Below are 18,630 nucleotides of genomic sequence, written 5' to 3'. Positions count from 1 at the left end.
ATGAGTGAGTGCCTCCAGTGCCACCTCACTTTCTTGAAATATTTCAATTTTTATTCCATCAATTCCTGGTGCCTTGTTCTTTGCCAATTCCTTCAGTGCACCTTGGACTTCTTTCAGTATCATTGGCTCTTGATCACATGGTACCTCTTGAAATGGTTGAACATTAACAATTTCCTTTTGGTCCAGTGACACCATATTCCTTCCATCTTCTCTTGATGCTTTCTGCATCATTCAATTATTTGCCAAGAATCTTTCAGTAATGAAATTCAAGGCTTGAATTTTTTCTTCAGTTCCTCCAGCTTGAGAAATGCTGAGTGTGTTCTTCTTTTTGTTTTTCTGATTCCAGATCTTTGCACATTTTGTTGTAATATTTTACTTTATCTTCTCAAGTTGTTCTTTGAAAAGTTCTGTTCAGCTTTTGTACCTCCTTGTATCTTCCATTTGATTTAGCATCTCTATCCTGGAAAGCAAGTTTCAGTGTCTCTTCTGACATCCATTTTGACCTTTTCCTTCTTTCTTGTCTTCTTAATGACTTTTTGCTTTCTTCATGTATGATGCTCTTGATGTCATCCCACAACTCTTCTGGTCTTCGGTCTTTAGTGTTTAATATATCAAATCTGTTCTTCTTATGATATCTAAATTCAGGTGGGATATATTCAAGATCATATTTTGGCTCTCATGGACTTGTATTCATTTTCTTCAGCTTCAATTTGAATTTGCATATGAGTAATTGATGGTCTGTTCCACAGTCTGCCCCTAGCCTTGTTTTCACTGATGATATGGAACTTTCCATTGTCTCTTTCCATATATATAGTCAATTTGATTTCTATGTATTCCATCTGGCGTGGTGCGCGTGTATAGTCGTCTCTTATGCTGTCTAAAGAAGGTATTTGAAATGAACAAATCTTTGATATAAGAAGGAATTATATTGCCAAAAGTTGCATTCATTTTAGTAATAGCTATTTTTAAATTATGGGAAAATTCCCAGAGAATTTATTGAATTGTTATTCTCTCTTCCTCACTCTCTCTCCCTTTACTCACTCATTTTTTCTAATCTAATGGCTGTAACAAAATTTAAATAAAGAAAAATTATAAAGGAAACCAAGGATGATCTTCATAACTTTTCTCTGGAGCTTAATTAAGCGTTAGGGGAAATGGTAGGACATTATGATGGTTTCTTATGCAATAAACTCAGCTTCAAGGAAACATCTCAGAAACCCTAAACAGGATTGCTGTGAGTCAGAACCAACTCAAAGGCACTTACTAAAAGCAACAAACTATAGTCACACATAAGGAAAGTGAAGGACTTGGTGACCTCTTTTAACTATAGATGAACAAAGCAAGAGCAATATTCTAAGATTTGCCCCCTTTTGTGCTCATTAATCTTTAACTAAAAGCACTCAGTCATGAAGAACATCTCGGTAAGAGTGCTCATTATCTTCCTGCCTTATTCAGGATGAAACTCCCATTCCATCTCCTTCTAAAAACTTTTATTTTTACTTTTCATCCCTAATAATTTTTACTTTTCATCACACTTTAATCATTCTTCTTGTTAAAGAACACTAACCACAACCTTTTCCTCCCACCAGAGACTCCTAATTCTAACATTTCACCTTTAATCAAAGCTCACCACTTTTTAAAAATAGCCATCATGGAGCATAAAGAGCAGGAGGAGGGCAGGGGCTCCATGCCATGAGTGATCCCCAAGGGCCTCAATCTCCATTATCTCCATTGCTTCTTGACAGGTCGCTGGTGCTGAGTAAAAGGGTCTAACACTCAGGATGTCTTTCTTCAACAAGCTTCCCTCCAGTGATGGTTTCCAGATGTGTGGGGATTTTAAACACCTGTGGCCCTAAGCACACCATAATCTTTTTCCAATGCTTCCAAAATCCATAATCACCAGTATCTAATAATTGTCTCCATCTCGACATTCAGCCATAGGGATTTCAGAGAGTTAAGGAATATGAATAAGACGCCTTCACAAATAACTTCCTATTTCTAGAAAGAAAGAAAAAAAAAATCTATTCATGCATACATCCTGGATAATTTTTCTCTCTGCACAGTTTTACCTTTAAATTGAATAACTCTTGTTTTCCTGTCTCTCCTTTTCCTTCTCCTTTTTCTATTCCTTTCTCCTCACCTCTCTCCATCTCTCTCGTACACACAAATACTAACCAGTAACATTTGAGAGATACTATTTTTTTCAGTCCTAATTTGTTTAAGGAGTTCTGGTGTGGTGTTGTGGGCTAAAGTGCTAGGCTACAAAGTCAGTTTGAACCGCAAGATGAGTGGTTCAAGCTCACCAGCTGCTCATTGGACAGCCTGTGCAGGGTCACTATGGGTTGGGATCAACCCAATGGCAATTGACAACAACAATTTCTTTTAGGGTGATATTACTGTTAGTAATTTCCATATCAAAAACTTTTACTTTACTGCAAAAGTAAAGTAATTATGCCATATCAATTTCTGACCCAGACTCATTCCCATGAAACACTGGAAAGTGTATCAATATAATAAAAAATAAGGTAGCTTTCTGATATTCCATATTTCTACTTCCTACCTCAATACATCACCACAAAAAAAAAAAAAAAAAAAGTGTAAAAAAGTCTTTAGGTTGAAAATTGTATTTGTTTGTAGTAGTATAGTTAAGGATTTAAAGCAGCAGAATAACTGAAGTAGTTGTCCAGTTCCTGATCCAATGGATAAAGATGACTATGTCTCAGAACTGTCTATGAGGAAAACACCTTCTTTAATTAGATCAACCTGAATGTCTACTTTTCCATTTTGATATTTATAAAGTGATGTGGGTTGGGAGGGGTAGTTGAGCATTAGAAAGAGTACCTACAAATATCACATCATGAGAGTGGTCTGATGAAAAGATTGTCTATGGCATTTTTTCCTATGGGATTTGAGACTTGTCCTGAGCTGCCGGCCCTTCTGCCCAATACACAAACTCCGGTCTTTATTAAAGGTGCCTGCTCATCAGGGTCAGACCATATCTGTCCCCACACTGCAGGAGTTTCCAAATGCAATATCCAAAAAATATAAAGGAATTTAAATCAGGGTTCACTTGGAGAATGTGTAAGAAGAAGGAAAATTATCATTTTATCTTTCTCCTTGATATTCCATATGCTAACAGTTTAAGTTCTGAGATGCCTACATCCATGCTTTCATGGAAAATGTTCTGGAAAAAAAGCTGTCAGTTTCTGTTCATTAAAAACAAAGTAAAGCTTAGCAGCAAGACGCTTAAATGTGAGCTCAGATGCAGTTTGTCTAATAGAAAAACCATCTCATTGGTGGGCTGGGGCCACTCTGACCTCAGGTATAACATCTAAGCAAGAGGATAGAAAAATGTCTTTGTGAAGATTTTAAATAGTAAATGTTGAAAACAGAGGCTGGGGATTTGATAGAAACCATGTGTAAAGCAAAATTTAAAGGCAAATAGAACACTTATTTTCACAGCTGATTTGGTTTACCTTAGAACACAGTTTATAGTCACCTCTGTACACTGAAATAAGATTACATTGAATACAATGATATTCTGAATTTTAATAAAACTTTTAAATGATATTTACAGATGTTTTTATCATGCCTACAGTCTTTGCCATTACATTTTATAATTCCACAATAAGTTTCTGAAGACTGTCTATATGCAAAAGATCAGGAAAGAACAGACAACAGAAGAACATTGGTCATGTAACTGTTTTAGAAACGGGTTGTTTTACAACATGCAGGATTAATACTACTCAGCTATCCTTTCTTCAATTAAACATCAGCAAAACTCATCTAAAAACATAGAGGTGAGGGAAGTTTCCTGGGCAAAGTATGGAAGTATGCTATGTTTTCTAGGCGTAGTGTTGCAAGTGTTTATTCGTACTTTTCCCCTTCCCCCTCCCTTAGGTACTTTAAAAATGAGCAAAGAGCAGCATTTACATTCTGACATTCTGGCAGGAGAATGGCCTACCTTAACACAGAAAGTCTAATGTGCTCAGGAACCCCACTCGCAGACATACCAGAGGAGATGGTCATTTTAACTAGTTTTCCTTCCTCACGATTTTCCATGTGAGGGACATGAGAGCATGAGTTCTGGAGATAGCCAAGTTGTTGTTGATATATGCGACATCGAGTGAGATTTCATGGAGGTTTTCTGCCATGTTACCCAGTAAAAGGTCAGCAGCCAGGATATCTGGTCAAGCTGGAGGGAAGACACAGAGCTTGGTACAGACTTTCCCTTTCTCATGAAAAAGAGGAATGGAAGAGATCTTTGTAACAGGAATGTGAATTGTCTTCTCTACCTTTCTCAGATTCTTCCACTAGTTACTTAGTCCTGCAAATTTTCCAAAACTTGTGGGAGTCCTTTTCAGCTTTCTCATGCTCAGGTTCCTGGTGGAGAGCTGTTGTTGTCGAGTCAATACTGATCCATAGTGACCCTATATAGGATTTCTGAGGAGCAGCTGGTGAGCTTGAACTGCTAACCTTGGCAGTTCAAACAGCTTTGCAGCCTGGCACATTAACCCACAGTGCCACACCAGGACTCCTGGTGGAGAGTAAACTGGAAAAAATTATACAGTTTTTTAAACCATACATATCTCTCAAAGGTAAAATAATAATTATGCCCTGTAATGAATAAATGACAACCAGGGGTAACCCAGATAGTGAGACCATAATGTGGTCGTAGAGATCAGGTTCATAGTCTAAAATTTGGCTGTAGTATGTGTTTATGTATGTATGTATACATATGTGTGTGCAAGATGGAGAGAGAACAAAATTGTCAAGTAGGATTGAATGTCCCCACATTCCAAAATTTGAAATAGTTTTTCCCTTTTACAGAACACACAAAGTGATAGTCAGTACTGACCAAAAAACAAATAATAAAAAATAAACAATTAATTCCAAGTCATGTATGAATTGAATAACTTTGTTATGATATACAGAGTCACAGGAGAGAAAGCAGTTGTAGCCTTCATGATATTAAAGGGTCAACAGACCAAAGAGATCCTGAGACAAGAGAAGTTTGCCTCCATTTTTGGTGGAACTTGAGCAGTACCTTCAAAAGACAGATGTAGTGAATTTTGACAATCCTGGACACACAGAGTTCCCAAAACTCTGCTAGGGGACTTGTCTTCCCTTTACTAAGATATTATGAAATGTGTTACTTTTGTTTAACTTAACTCTTGAGCAAAATATGTATTGTTCTGCATTGAGATCTGAAAGTTCTCTCTAGTAAGACTTTAGAAGCTTTCTATGGACTTTCAAAGAGGTTCCAGATGGAATGGGCACAAGATCAGGATTTTGTAACATCTCTCAAACAAGAACCCTGGAAATGAAAAAAACTAAATGTAGGTGTTTTAAAACTTTATAAGATGTATTGTGAATAGTAGTAGAGTATCTCATTCATTGGCAGATCATCTTTAAGAATAATCTGAATCAAGTTTATAAATTGAAGGAAAAAAATGGTGATAGACTTATATTCTTGGGCACCAGGCTTCCTGACCTAACATTATGAAACTTACCATGTTTTTTTTTTTTTTTTTTTTGCATCCCAGTCCCTCCCCATCCCCATCAGCATTTATTGTCCTCTACTTTTTTAATCTTTGCTGTTATTGTTGGTGTGAGATGATATCTCATTGTTATTTTGATTTGCATCTCTCTAATGGCTAATGATCGTGAACATTTTTTCATATGTTTGTTTGCTGCCTGGATCTCCTCCTTGGTGAAGTGTCTGTTCATGTCCTGTGCCCATTATTTTTAATTTGGTTATTTGTCTTTTTCTTGTAGAGGTGTTGCAGTTTCCTATATATTTTAGAAATAAGTCCCTTGTCTGATGTGTCATTGCAAAATATTTTTTCCCATTCTCTGGGTTCCCCTTTTACTATTCTGGTGAAGTCTTTTGATGCACATAAGTTTTTCATTTTTAGTATGTCCCAATCGTATATTTTGTTTGCTTTTGTTTGTATAGTTTTAAAAATGTTTGGTAGTCTGTGTATTCCCTGAATTAGTGTCCTCACATTTGTCCCTCTTTTTTCATTGATGACTTTCATAATTTTGGAATTCACATTTAGGTCTTTAATCCATGCTGAGTTGGTTACCACGCTTTCTTAGCTGAGGTTTTTCTACTTGTATTAATCGCTCTTTAGTTAGGTGCCACCATTGGCAAACACAATGTTCTTTATATATTTTCCCTTAAAAAGTACGGTTCACATAGGGTAAAGTGCTATAAACATGGGAGAATACAAGTTCTCTTCAGAAAAATTCCAGAAAGCAGAGAGGAAAGAGCTTACCTTCTCTAGTTGGGGCACTTCAAGCATGTACTCACAAGACATTGAATTCATACATATCAAAGCAGTAACAGAAGAAAGGCATTAGAAAACAAAACTTGAATCTTTATTCAGATGAATCGCTATAGAATTGGACTCATTGCAAAACTGTTCTCACCCAACATACTCTACTTGTCAACTTCCAAAGGTGGAAAGAAGATGGAAAGACCTCGCTAAAGGCATTCCCAAGTTCAATACCTCCCTGCATCCTCCTAGACTGAGTGCCATATCATTGTTTTGAATATAAGCATATCTTATGACTCAATAAACCAATTTCACCTTCATTCCAAACATGCTCAGATAACCACCAACACAATCTTGCCCCACTAACCCCCACACAAAGCCCTTCATCGAAGAGGTGTCCACCTGTCTGCAAGATGTGCATTTTCTCTTTGCCCTGAGTGACCTGGATGGCACCCTTTGATTCCCTTTTTCTACAATTGCATCAGCCTTTATGTTCTAATTCTTTGGCTTCAACTTCTAAGAATGTTAGTGCTAAGCATTCTTATAGATGATTTATTAGTCTCTTTAGGAAGGTATATTTCTGCAAGGATCATGTCATTTGCAAAGCATATGGTAGAAAGGAGCTGTAGTTAAGGGATGATGATCTAAATTGCATTAGGTTTTTCTTTGGCAAGGACACCAGATGGATGCCTTTATGATGAAGTGGGTCTACTTCAGCCTTTTCTTTTATGCATGTCTCCAACAGGTGTTTCCTCTAAGGCATATCTGTTTTCCATAATATCAGAATGAAGAAAGATCTTGTCTATGACAGCTTGTGTACATAGATCATGCTTTTATTACGATAGAAAAGTGTACAGTGATTGATCTGCTATTCTGAGTCAAGTTAAAATGTGCTTGGTGAGAAGATCATATTGTTTGCCAAAAGAGCATTTAATCACCAGACCAAAGTCTCTTCATTCATCATTGAAGTGGAAGAGAAGAGGGGAAAGTGGGGAAATGCTGAAGAAAATGACACAGAAAAAAACTAGCAGTAGTAGCTCTAGACTTGAGTACTGAGGTCAGAGGGCAAGAATCCACCTCTTTCTAGGAAGATGACTATTCCAAATTGTTTTCCATGGAAGTACTCATGAAAGGCAGTCACCACCAACTTGGATGCACTATATCAGCATATGTTTTGAGAATTCTGAGGAATAAAGTCTAGGAAGCTAATCACTAAAGGAAAAAAATAATATAATAAATTCTTAAAATTTGGCTAAATCTAGACTAAGGTCTTAGGTGTTTTCCCTGGAGAGGTGCTATAGCAAGATTGTCCAAAAGTCATCACTATGGTCCTACCTAGTCCATTAAGAGAGTCTTGGACTAAGTGGGACAGAGGTAAATATGCTCAACCTTGGAACAACAGGACTCTGGGATACAGGGATTGAGACGTGGTTTGAATGGATAAAAAAGAGGAAATAATGTTAAGATGTTTGACTGTCTTTTGAATCTTGGTTTCCCTTGCCTATTATTGTAAAATGGACACTTGAGGGGAGAGAAAGGAATAGCCAGAAACATCACCATAAGCCTATCTTCAGCCTATAATTGATTGGAATACCTAAAATGGGGCTAGAACTTGCCCAGTGAGATAGGCTTCCTGTGGAGACTTTGCATTGCATAGGACCATAGGTGGAATCCAGATCCCCATCCAGAATCTTCTGAGGTGGGACATTTCCACTTGAAAAGACAAGCAGAGCAGCCTGAAGCAGCTAGAAGAACAGAAGACACTTCTTGAAAGAAAAACAAGCAGGAACAATTAAAATATAATGGGGCAGTCTGATTGACTACTATAAGAACAAGCAAATTGTTCTTTTGGTAGTCATCAAGGCAAGCAATCAAGTCCCCTCAGGGCAACCCCCCTTCCAAGAGTGAAACTCAAAGGGGATACACAAGCAGGCATATAATTTTGCTGGTGACCACATTGGTCTACCAATAAGGGTAAGTGGGGGAAAAACAGAAATGAAGCTGTGAGCTAAGTCTGACCATGTTCAATAGACCCCTGTCAAGCTGGATTGAGACCTGCTTGGCTAGCAATATGGTGAGACCTGGGGACTCATGAACCCACGACAGGGACATAGCCACAGAAGACTAGAACAGAGAGTGAAACATCCAGCTGATATGAAGTGAGGGCAGATGCACAAGAACACCCTTTTGACCTAGCTTTAATGGCTGGATGACAAGAACTTGACTAGAGGAAAAAAGAAAAGGAGAAAAGTGTAATCCACTCCAATTTGATGAACTTGACATATACTTATGGCTGTAGTAGCTTAAAAGAGGGAACAAATCTTTACAGTAAGGGTCATTCTCACCCCCTTGGTACACAGGGTTGACAGGGATGGGTAACTTAGACATTGGCTACCCAAAATGGGGAGGCTACAAAGGAGTGAAGTGACTAGCTTACAAGCTTTCAAGAGAGAGTCTAGTGTCAGAGTGTGGGAAGGTAGAATCACCACTGTGTGGTTTCCAACCTGTCTAGACCAGGCTGGTGAAAGGAGATGGGGATAAGACTCTTGTGGTTCAATAGTAAATAATTGCTATCAGGACTGATTGTGAATGTTGCAAATGTAAAGGTAGACATTTTGTAACAAAAGGAGGGGAGTGGTTGATCTTGCAGTCCAGGAGCAGAGGGCTCTGGGATCATCAAGGGAGATGAGCAGAGTGCTGGACCCTATCCAGAGAAGCAGTATGCCCAAGAAGGAGGCAGAGATGATGAGGTGGAGACATGGAGCAGCTGGGGACTCTGGACTCAAGGAGGGAGAGGGCTGTGAGCTGGAAGCCGAGGGGGCAGACTTGCAGGCTATACTCTTTGGTTGTTTGAATGGTTATGTAAACCTGAGTACTTTGGTGTACAATAACAACAACAACAAACAAATAAAAAACAACAACAGAGGGAATGGGAGCAAATTCTGTTGAATGATGATGCATGGAGGGAATTGTAATCATTGCAATGAAATGAAATATGATAGGATGAATGTAAAGCTGATGCTCTCCCATGTAAACTATCACTCAATTCACAATAAAAAGAAAGAAAGGAAAAAAAAAATGAGAGAGAGCACCTATGGAGTTTTAGAGTTCTGTTGGGGCTTATAACTTGTGGATATTTTAAACCGCAAAAAGGTATATTAGTTTGAGTGGAAAAAATAGTCCATTTTAGCCAAACTAATGTTGAGGCTTACATTATAACATTCTTTGGCTTGGTGAATAACTAGACGCGACTAAAGTTTCTAGATAAGTCTTAAGTAGAGGGAGAAATAAAGAATTGCACCAAGATCTTGTTCAATATCATTAAAATCTTTCTGCTTTTCTAAACACTCTCTAGCACCACAACGCCCAACTCCTGCTTCTTTGCCCAATTCTTCTGTCGATTCTTTTTTTTTTTTTTTTTTTTAGGTCTAACACTTCAAACTAAGTTAAAGTAAGTTTTTGTCTGATGTTATCTATTGATCCAGTTATGAAAATTTTAGTTTTCTTTACAATGAGGTGCAATTGATACTGAAGACTGTAGTCTTAGATCCTTGTCAATATTTCACATCTTAACTTTCAGTAACCAAGAGTGTGTCATCTGCATATTGCAGATTGTTAATGAGATTTACTCCAATCCCGATGCTGAATTCTTAGTATAATCCAGTTTCTTGGATAATTTGCTCAGTATACAGATTAAATAAGTATGTTGAAAGGATACAACCCTGACACCAAATTTTTCTGATTTGAAACCATTCAGTAACTCCTCGTTCTGTTGGAATGACTCTCCTTTGGTCTAAGTGTTCTGAAATATTCATCCTTTCCAATGTCCTTAGTTTGTTATGATCCTCATAGTCAAATGCCTTTGCATATTAATAACACACAAGTAAACATTTTTCTGATAGCATCTGCTTTCATCCAAGATAAATTTTATTTCAGCAATGATATCCCTTGTTCCATGTCCTCTACTGAATCTGACTTGAATTTCTGGCAGTTCCCTGTTGATGAACTACTGCAATAATTTAAAAATTATCTTTATCAGAATTTTACTTACATGTGATATTAATGATACTACTCAGTGCTGCCTAGCGTGTCCTTGGGTGGTGCAAATGTTTAACTGATTGACATTTTTTGTGGTTGGGTGGAGTCATTTCTGACTTGTAATGACCCTATGTACAGCAGAATGAAACACTACCCGGTCCTGCACCATCCTTACAATAGTTGTTATATTTGAATCCATTGTTGCATTCTGTTGGATCACCTTTCTCTGGGATGTGCACATACACTGATGTCTACAATCCATTGGCCAGGCAGGTTTCTTCCAAATTCCTTTACATAGAGAAGTGAGTGACTCCAGTGCTGCATGAGTTTATTGAAACATTTCAATTTGCGTTTGGTCAGTTCCTGGAGCCTTATTTTTCACCAGTGCCTTCAATAATACTTGGGCTTCTTCCTTTAAGACCACTGGTTCTTGATCATATGGTACCTCTTAAAATGGTTAAACATGGACCAATTATTTTTGGTATAGTGACTCTGTGTGTTCCTTCCATTGTCTTTTGATGTTTCTAATGTTATTCAATATTTTGTCTAGAGAATATGTCAATATTTCAACCCAAGGCTTGAATTTTTTTCTTCAATTATTTTGGTTTGAGAAATACTGAGCATATTCTTCCCTTTTGGTTTCCTAACTTCAGATGTTTTCACATTTCATTGTTATAATACTTGACTTTGTCTCCTCTAGCTGACCTTTGAAATTTTCTCTTCAGCTCTTTCACGTTATCATTTCTTCCAGTAGCTTCAGCTTCTCTATGCTCAAAAACAAGGTACAGAGTTTCTTCCGACATCCACTTTAGTCTTCTCTTTTTGTCTTGTCTTTTTAATAACTTTTTGCATTCTTCCTGTATGGTGTTCTTGATGTCACCTATACTCTTCTGTTCTTAAGTCATTAATGTCTAATGAATCAAATCGGTTCATGAGATGATCTCTAAATTCAGCAGGATATACTCAAGGCCATATTGTGGCTCTCATGGACTTATCTGAATTTTCTTCAGCTTCAGTCTAAACTTACATATGAGCAATTGTTGATCTGTTCCACATTCTGCCCCTAGCCATGTTTTGTCTGATTAGACTGAGCTTCTACATCACCACTTCCCAAAGATGTCGTAAATTTTATTCCTGTGTATTGTTGTTGTTAGGTGCCATTTAGTTGCCATAGACTCATAGCAATCTTATGCACAGCAGAACAAAACAATGTCAGATTCTGGGCCAACCTCACTACTGTTGCCACACTTGAGTCCATCGATGCTGCCACTTGGCCAATCAATCTCGTTGGGGGTCTTCCTCTTTTTCTCTGACCCTCCATCTTACCCAACATGATATCCTTCTCAAGAGACTGGTCCCTCCTGACAATATGTCCAAAGTATGAGAGACGAAGTTGGCCATCTTGGCCTCTAAGCAGCTCTCTGGCTGCACTTCTTCCAAAACAGATCTATTGGTTCTTTTGGCAGCCATGGCACTTTTAGTATTCTCCGCCAACACTATAATTCAAAGGCATCATTATTCTACAGTCTTCCTTATTCACTGTCCAGATTTTGCATGCATATGAGGTTATTGAATATACCATGGCTTGGGTCAGGCGCACCTTAGTCCTCAAGCTGATATCTTTGCTCTTCAACACTTTAAAAAGTTCCTGTGGAGCAGCTTTGCCTAATGCAATACGTCGTCTGATCTCTTGACTTCTGCTTCTGCGAGTGTTGATAGTTGATCCAATAAGAATGAAGTCCTTGACAACGTCAAACTTTTCTCCGTTAATAAGAATGTTGTTTATTAGTGTTGTTTATTAGTCCAGTGGCGAGGATTTTAGTTTTCTTGACATTGAGATGTAATCCATACCATAAACATCAGTAAATGTTTTAAGTCCTCTTCACTTTCAGGAAACAAGGTAGTATCATCTGCATATCGCAGGTTATTAACAAGTCTTCCTCCAATCCCGATGCCACGTATTTCTTCATAGAACCCAGCTTCTCGTATTATTTGCTCAGCATACAGGTTGAATAAGTATGGTGAAAGAATGCAAAGTTGTCACACACCTTTCTTAATTTTAAAACACTCAGTGTTCACAAGTTCTGTTCGAACAACTGCCTCTTGGTCCAGGTACGGATTCCTCATGAGTACAATCAAGTGTTCTGGAATACTCATACGTCACAATGTTGTCCATAGCTTGTCATGATCCACACAATCGAAAGTCTTAGCATAGTCAATAAAGCACAGGTAAACATCTTTCTGATGTTATCTGATTTCAGCCAAGATCCATCGGACATCAGCAATGATATCTCTCATTCCACGACCTCCTATGAATCCGACTTGAACCTCTGGAAGTTCTCTGTCAATGTATGATTGTAGCTGTTTCTGTATTACCTTTAACAAAGCTTTACTTGCTTGAGATATCAAAGAGATTGTCCAATGATTTCCGCATTCCATTGGGTCACCTCTCTTTGGAATGGGCACAAATATGGATCTCTTCCAATCAGTCAGCCAGATAGTTGTCTTCCAAATTTCTGGGCAAAAATGAGTGAGTACCTCCTGTGCCGCCTCACTTTGTTGAAAGATTTCAATTTTTATTCCATCAATTACTGGTGCCTTGTTCTTTGCCAATTCTTTCAATGCACCTTGGACTTCCTCTTCAGGCTCATTGACTCTTGATCATATGCTACCTCTTGAAATGGTTGAATATTAACCATTTCCTTTTGGTACAGTGACTCTGTGTATTCTTTCGATCTTCTCTTGATGCTTTCTGCATCATTCAATAATTTGCCCAGAGAATCTTTCAATAACGAAAGTTGAGGCTTGAATTTTTTCTTCAGTTGCCCCAGCTTGAGAAATGCTGAGTGTGTCCTTCCTTTTTGCTTTTCTGATTCCAGATCTTTGCACATTTTATTATAATATTTGGCTTTATCTTCTCGAGCTGATCTTTGAAATTTTCTGTTCAGCTCTTGGACCTCCTCATTTCTTCCATTTACTTTAGCATATCTACACTGGAGAGCAAGTTTCAGAGTCTCTTCTGACATCCATTTTGATCTTTTCCTTCTTTCCTGTGTTCTTAATGACTTTTTGCTCTCTTCACGTATGATGTTCTTGATGTCATCCCACAGATCTTCTGGTCTTCGGTCTTTTAATGTATCAATTCTGTTCTTCAGATGATCTGTAAATTCAGGTGAGATACATTAAATGTGCAATTGTTGATCTGTTCCACAGTCTGCCCCTAGCCTTGTTTTCACTGATGATATGGAACTTTTCCATCTTCTCTTTCCACAGATGTAGTCGATTTGATTTCTATGTATTCCATCTGGCGAGGTCCATGTGTATAGCCATCTGTTATGCTGCCTAAAGAAGGTATTTGAAATGAACAAATCATTGGTTTTGCAGAATTGTATCATGCATTCTCCAGTAAAATTTTTATCTCCAAGGCCATATTTTCCAACTACTGGTGCTTCCTCTTTGCTCCCAACTTTTGCATTCCAATCACCAGTAATGATCAATACATTGTGATTGCATGTTTGATCAATTTCAGGTTGAAGAAGCTGGTAGAATTCTTCTATTTCATCCTCACTGGCTTTAGTGGTTGGTGAATAAATTTGAATAATAGTGGTATTAACTGGGCTTCCCTGTAGGTGTATGGATATTATCCTATCACATACAACATTGTACCTCATAACTGATCTGGATATGTTCTTTTTGACGATGAATGCAACACATTCCTTTTCAATTTGTCATTCCTGGCATAGTAAACCATGTGGCTGTCAGATTCAAAATGACCAATACTAGGTGTGTAGTCACCCTTTATGTTATTTAAGAAAGGTAACCGCAATGAATACATCATTGGTCTTGCAAAACTCTATCATGCTATCTCCAGCATCATTTCTTTCACCAAGACCAAATTTTCTAATTACCGATCATTCCTCTGTTTCCAATTTTTGCATTCAAATCATCAATAATTATAAATGCAATGTAATTGCATGTTTGATCAATTTCAGATTGAAGAAGTTGGTAGAAGTATATCATCACTGGCGTTAGTGGTTGTTGTGTAAATTTTAATAATAGTGGTATTAACTGGTCTTCCTTGAAGGTATATGGATATTATCCTATCACAGACAGCATTGTACTTCAAGATCTTGAAATGTTCTTTTTGATGATGAATGCTACACCATTCCTTTTCAATTTTCCATTCCTGGCATAGTAAACCATATGATTGTCAGAATCAAAATGGCCAATACTAATGCATTTCAGCTCACTAATGCCTAGAATATCAATCTCTATGCATTCCATTTCATTTTTGAAAACTTCCAATTGTCCTACATTCAGTTAGTATACTCCATGTTCTGATTATTAATGGATTTTTGTAACTGGTTCTTCTCATTTTGAGTGTTGCTGTATCGATAAATAACTGTCCTGAAAGCTTAACTCCATCCACGTCATTAATACCAACTCTAGGAGACAGCTATTCACCAGTTGTATTTTGAGTGTCTTCCAACCTAAGTGACTTATCTTCAGGTACTATATCTGTCAATGTTCAGCTGCTATTTATAAGTTTTTCAGTGACTAACCATTCAGAAGTGGTCCTTCTCACCTTCTTCCTAGTCTGTTTTAGTATGTAAGCTCCACTTAAAGCTGTCAATCATAGGTGACTCTGCTCGTATTTAAAATACAGGTAGTATAGCTTCCATCATCACAGCCACATACAGGTTACCACATTCTGAAAACTGACAAACAAGTGGTGGAAATTGTTGAGTACTAGCTTAAAATGTTGCAGTTGAAACTTACCCAGAGGTGCATGATAAGATAGGGCTGGTGAAGTACTTCTGTAAAGTTATAGCCATGAAAACTCTATGAAGTACAGTCGTAATTTGCTATACATGAGTCACTAAGAGTAGGAATCTTCTTAGTGGCAGCTAATAATAAGAGTATGCTAATAGGACCTATGATGTTAACAAGAGCTGAGACTAGTTCTGGCCAATAGAATGTGAAGAGAAATAACGTGTATCATTTTGGTGGTGGTGGTGGTAGTGGTGTTCTGTGGAGTCAGTTCTAAGTAATAACGACCCTGTATAGGGTTTCCGAGGTGGTAAATCTTTACAGGAACAGAAAGCCTCATCTTTCTCCTGTGGAAAGGCTGGTAGTTTCGAACTGCTGACTTGGAAGTTAGCAGCCCGACTTGTAACCATTATGCTACCAGAGCAAGGCAATTAAACGCTCATGCATGATTTTCCTATCTCAATCTTTTTTTTTTTTTTTTCCCTCCTGCCTTGATGACTGAGAAAGATGCAGGTTTAAAGTGTTGTGGACACAATATGGTGGAGATTCTGTCAGAGTGACTGTGTGGTGCAGAATCATGTTTTCACATAGGTCAAATAAAGAGTACAGGTCAAAAACAACTTGTGTTATGTTAAACCACTGGGATTTTGAGGTTGTTTCTGCAGCCTAAGTCTTGATTCTTCTGACTTATATAGATGCTTTCTAATCCTAAACTTTTTGTGGTTCGGGAAGGGTTTCTTGTATTCTCTAGAAAACAAATGTGCATTCCATAGCATATAAGTGAGTTATTTCAAGTCATCTAAACCTTTCAGTAACCGAACATAATTTGAACAAGCTCTTGAGCTGACTGCAGCATGGAGTGACTAAATGAAGGCCTAGGTCAGGTCTGAGACAAATTCTACTCAAATACAGGCTAGTAGCGGAAGCTAGAAAGAATGTAAAATACAATAAATGAGTGAAAATGTTCCAACAAGGACACATTTTTAAAAAGAATCAAATAAAAGGTGAAAAAAGAAGGTAACATCTTCCATGTCTCAGTCTCTCAAAATTTTTACAATGTTGTATGCAAATACCCAAATACCTCTCATGGTTTCCCCAAGTAAAAAGCAGCAAAAGGAAGAGCATAAATAACTGCCTTCAAGGCATATACTTGTTGTTATGTGCCGTGGAGTTGGTTCCAATTCATAGCAACCCTGTACAGGGTTTCCGAGGCTGTAAATCTTTATGGGAGCAGAAAGCCTCATCTTTTTCCCATGGAACAGCTGGTGGTTTCGAACTGCTGACTGTGAGGTTAGCAGCCTGATTCGTAACGACTGCTATCTAAGGTAAAATGAGAGACTTCTATGGTTTTTCCAAGTGTTTAGTATGCTGTCAGCTATGAGGGTCTGGGCACTCAACTCCTGCTGCCCTTTGGAAACTAATAATGATTCTGGGATCTCACAGGCTGGAGATATTCTCCTTGTGTTATCTTTCATTTTGGTCTAAGATTCTAATGAGTTCTGTGACTTGACTTTTGTACTCTGGAGCCCTAAATGTTCTCCAACTAACTTTGCATTCTTCCTATTTAGGATTTGTCTGTATGATAATGACCACAGTGGTGAGCTACTAGATAGCAGTGGCATGTTTCACTGGTGCAAATCAACCTCTTTGGACAAGGTGATTCTGGTACGTGATCTTGCATGATATCTAAAGGAAAAGAAAGCATCTCTTAGATGTAAGATACTCTTGCCTCAGTCATAAGCACATGTCATTTTTCTTGTGCAAACTGTGAATTTTGAGGGAAAAACATATATCTCACCAACCATATGAATGATAATGCAGAGTTAACAGATGTGGCTCTTAATGAGGACTATGTGGGTAATACACTTGGATTTAAAACAAGTAGACACCGTCAACTACCTTTTCCTTATTTAGTAGTTTAGCTGGCTCAGTTATTCAGAAAAATATTCTAAAACGTCACAGTTTTGCTAGTAAATATAATTAATTTAGGTACATCAGGGAAACCTACTATTTACGTGAACTCCGTAGACTTTCCTGTTTTAGAGTAAATAAGGACTGCCTTAATTTATTGGTTTCAAAGTTTGAATCTTTTGCAGTATTTTTTTTTTTATTTTTTTTATTTTTTGTTGTTTTTAGTGTGGTCAATTCAGTTCCGACTCAGAGAGATCCTGTATAGGGTTTCCAAGTTTGAACCTCTGACCTCATGGTTCAAACCGACCTTCCTGTCTAGAGCTTTATCTCACAATGTCACACCTGAACTCCTTTCTTAAAGGTGTTATTGTTGTTGTGTGCCATTTAGTTGGTTCCAACTCACAGTGACCCTGTATAGGGTTTCCAAGGAGCAGCTGGAGAGCTAGAACCTCCAACCTTGTGGTTCAAACTGAATTAGAAGTTTAGTGCATTAATCCACAGTGCCATTCCAGGACTCCTTTTGAAAAGTAGCTGTATTTATATTTAACACACTGCACTTGTATTTAACAAAGTAACTAAGAATATGCCTCTTAGACATTCACTCTCATTCTAACTGGGTGAATCCTTATAGATATTACAGTTCTGTCCCTGTCTCTGTTTTCTTTAGGAGATAAACTAACTCAGCTACTGAAAAGCATGCAACTAAGATGTAGAAAACCCTTGTATCCTAATCCAGCTTCTAACAGCTCCTTTTTGGATTCCTATCTATTCCCATTCTCCAGTGCTGAAAACTCAAGTATAATCTCAGTAATTTACCTTGCAAGCATTAGCTGCTAGATTTAACTAAGAAAGCAATTACTCATATACTGTATGTGCCCTATATAGTTTTAATCTATAGTTAATTGACTAAGAAATATATATATATTTTACTTCCCAAAAGTAGTATAGTTCATTTTCCTGTTATACTCACACAAACTGGCAGTCTCCTCATGGCTCTGTGCCAGTGTCGTGACAAACTACATTCCAACTTTTTGAAAACATGATCAATCATTTGATCAGAAGCATGAAATTGTCAGAACTGCCATATCAACAGAAAGACTGTTAGGGTTGCTGAAACTCACAATTTTAGCAATTATGTCTTATTCTGAACTAAGCAAAATAAACATCCGTTGAGCAGGAAACTGGACATGTTTTCAGTGGGTGGCAAATCTTTGGAAAAGTTGGAAAGTTGGTTGCAGATTGAGGCATCCAAGAGACCTAAGAATGGAAATAATATTTTATTAATCCATATTTATTGGAGTCCTGGCGTGGTTCTGTGGGTTAATGCGCTGAACTGAAAAGTTGGCAGTTCAAGCTTACTAGCTGCTCCTTAGAAACCCTATACAGGGTCGCTATGGGTTGGAAACCGCTCGACAGAACTTAGTAACAACAACAACATTTACTAAGCATGCAGTAAAATATTTTCCTCGTAATCCTTAATGTGGAATGTAGTTCAAAACAACAATAGAATCTTTTGATAAGTTTAAACGGTCTTCTAATCTTAGAAATTCTAAGAATTTTCAGACTTGGAACAGAAACCCTATACAGGGTTGCTATGAATAGGAATCTATGCCACCGGCACTTAACAACA

At 37.7% G+C, this 18,630-nt stretch overlaps 1 protein-coding gene across 1 annotated transcript in view; it reads left to right on the top strand.

The window, feature by feature from the left end:
- The window catches only part of LOC102837799 (potassium channel subfamily U member 1-like), a 285,478-nt gene that overhangs the window by 206,824 nt on the left and 60,024 nt on the right, over window positions 1-18,630 (top strand). Inside the window, 2 exon segments of the mRNA XM_006859999.1 lie at window positions 8,615-8,633; window positions 16,616-16,754. Of these exon segments, the coding sequence (XP_006860061.1) occupies window positions 8,615-8,633; window positions 16,616-16,754 (158 nt within the window).

The sequence above is a fragment of the Chrysochloris asiatica genome, unplaced genomic scaffold (genome assembly GCF_000296735.1).
Source record: "Chrysochloris asiatica unplaced genomic scaffold, ChrAsi1.0 scaffold00035, whole genome shotgun sequence".
Taxonomy (NCBI): Eukaryota; Metazoa; Chordata; class Mammalia; order Afrosoricida; family Chrysochloridae; genus Chrysochloris; species Chrysochloris asiatica.
This window is presented reverse-complemented; position numbering and strand designations above follow the sequence as displayed.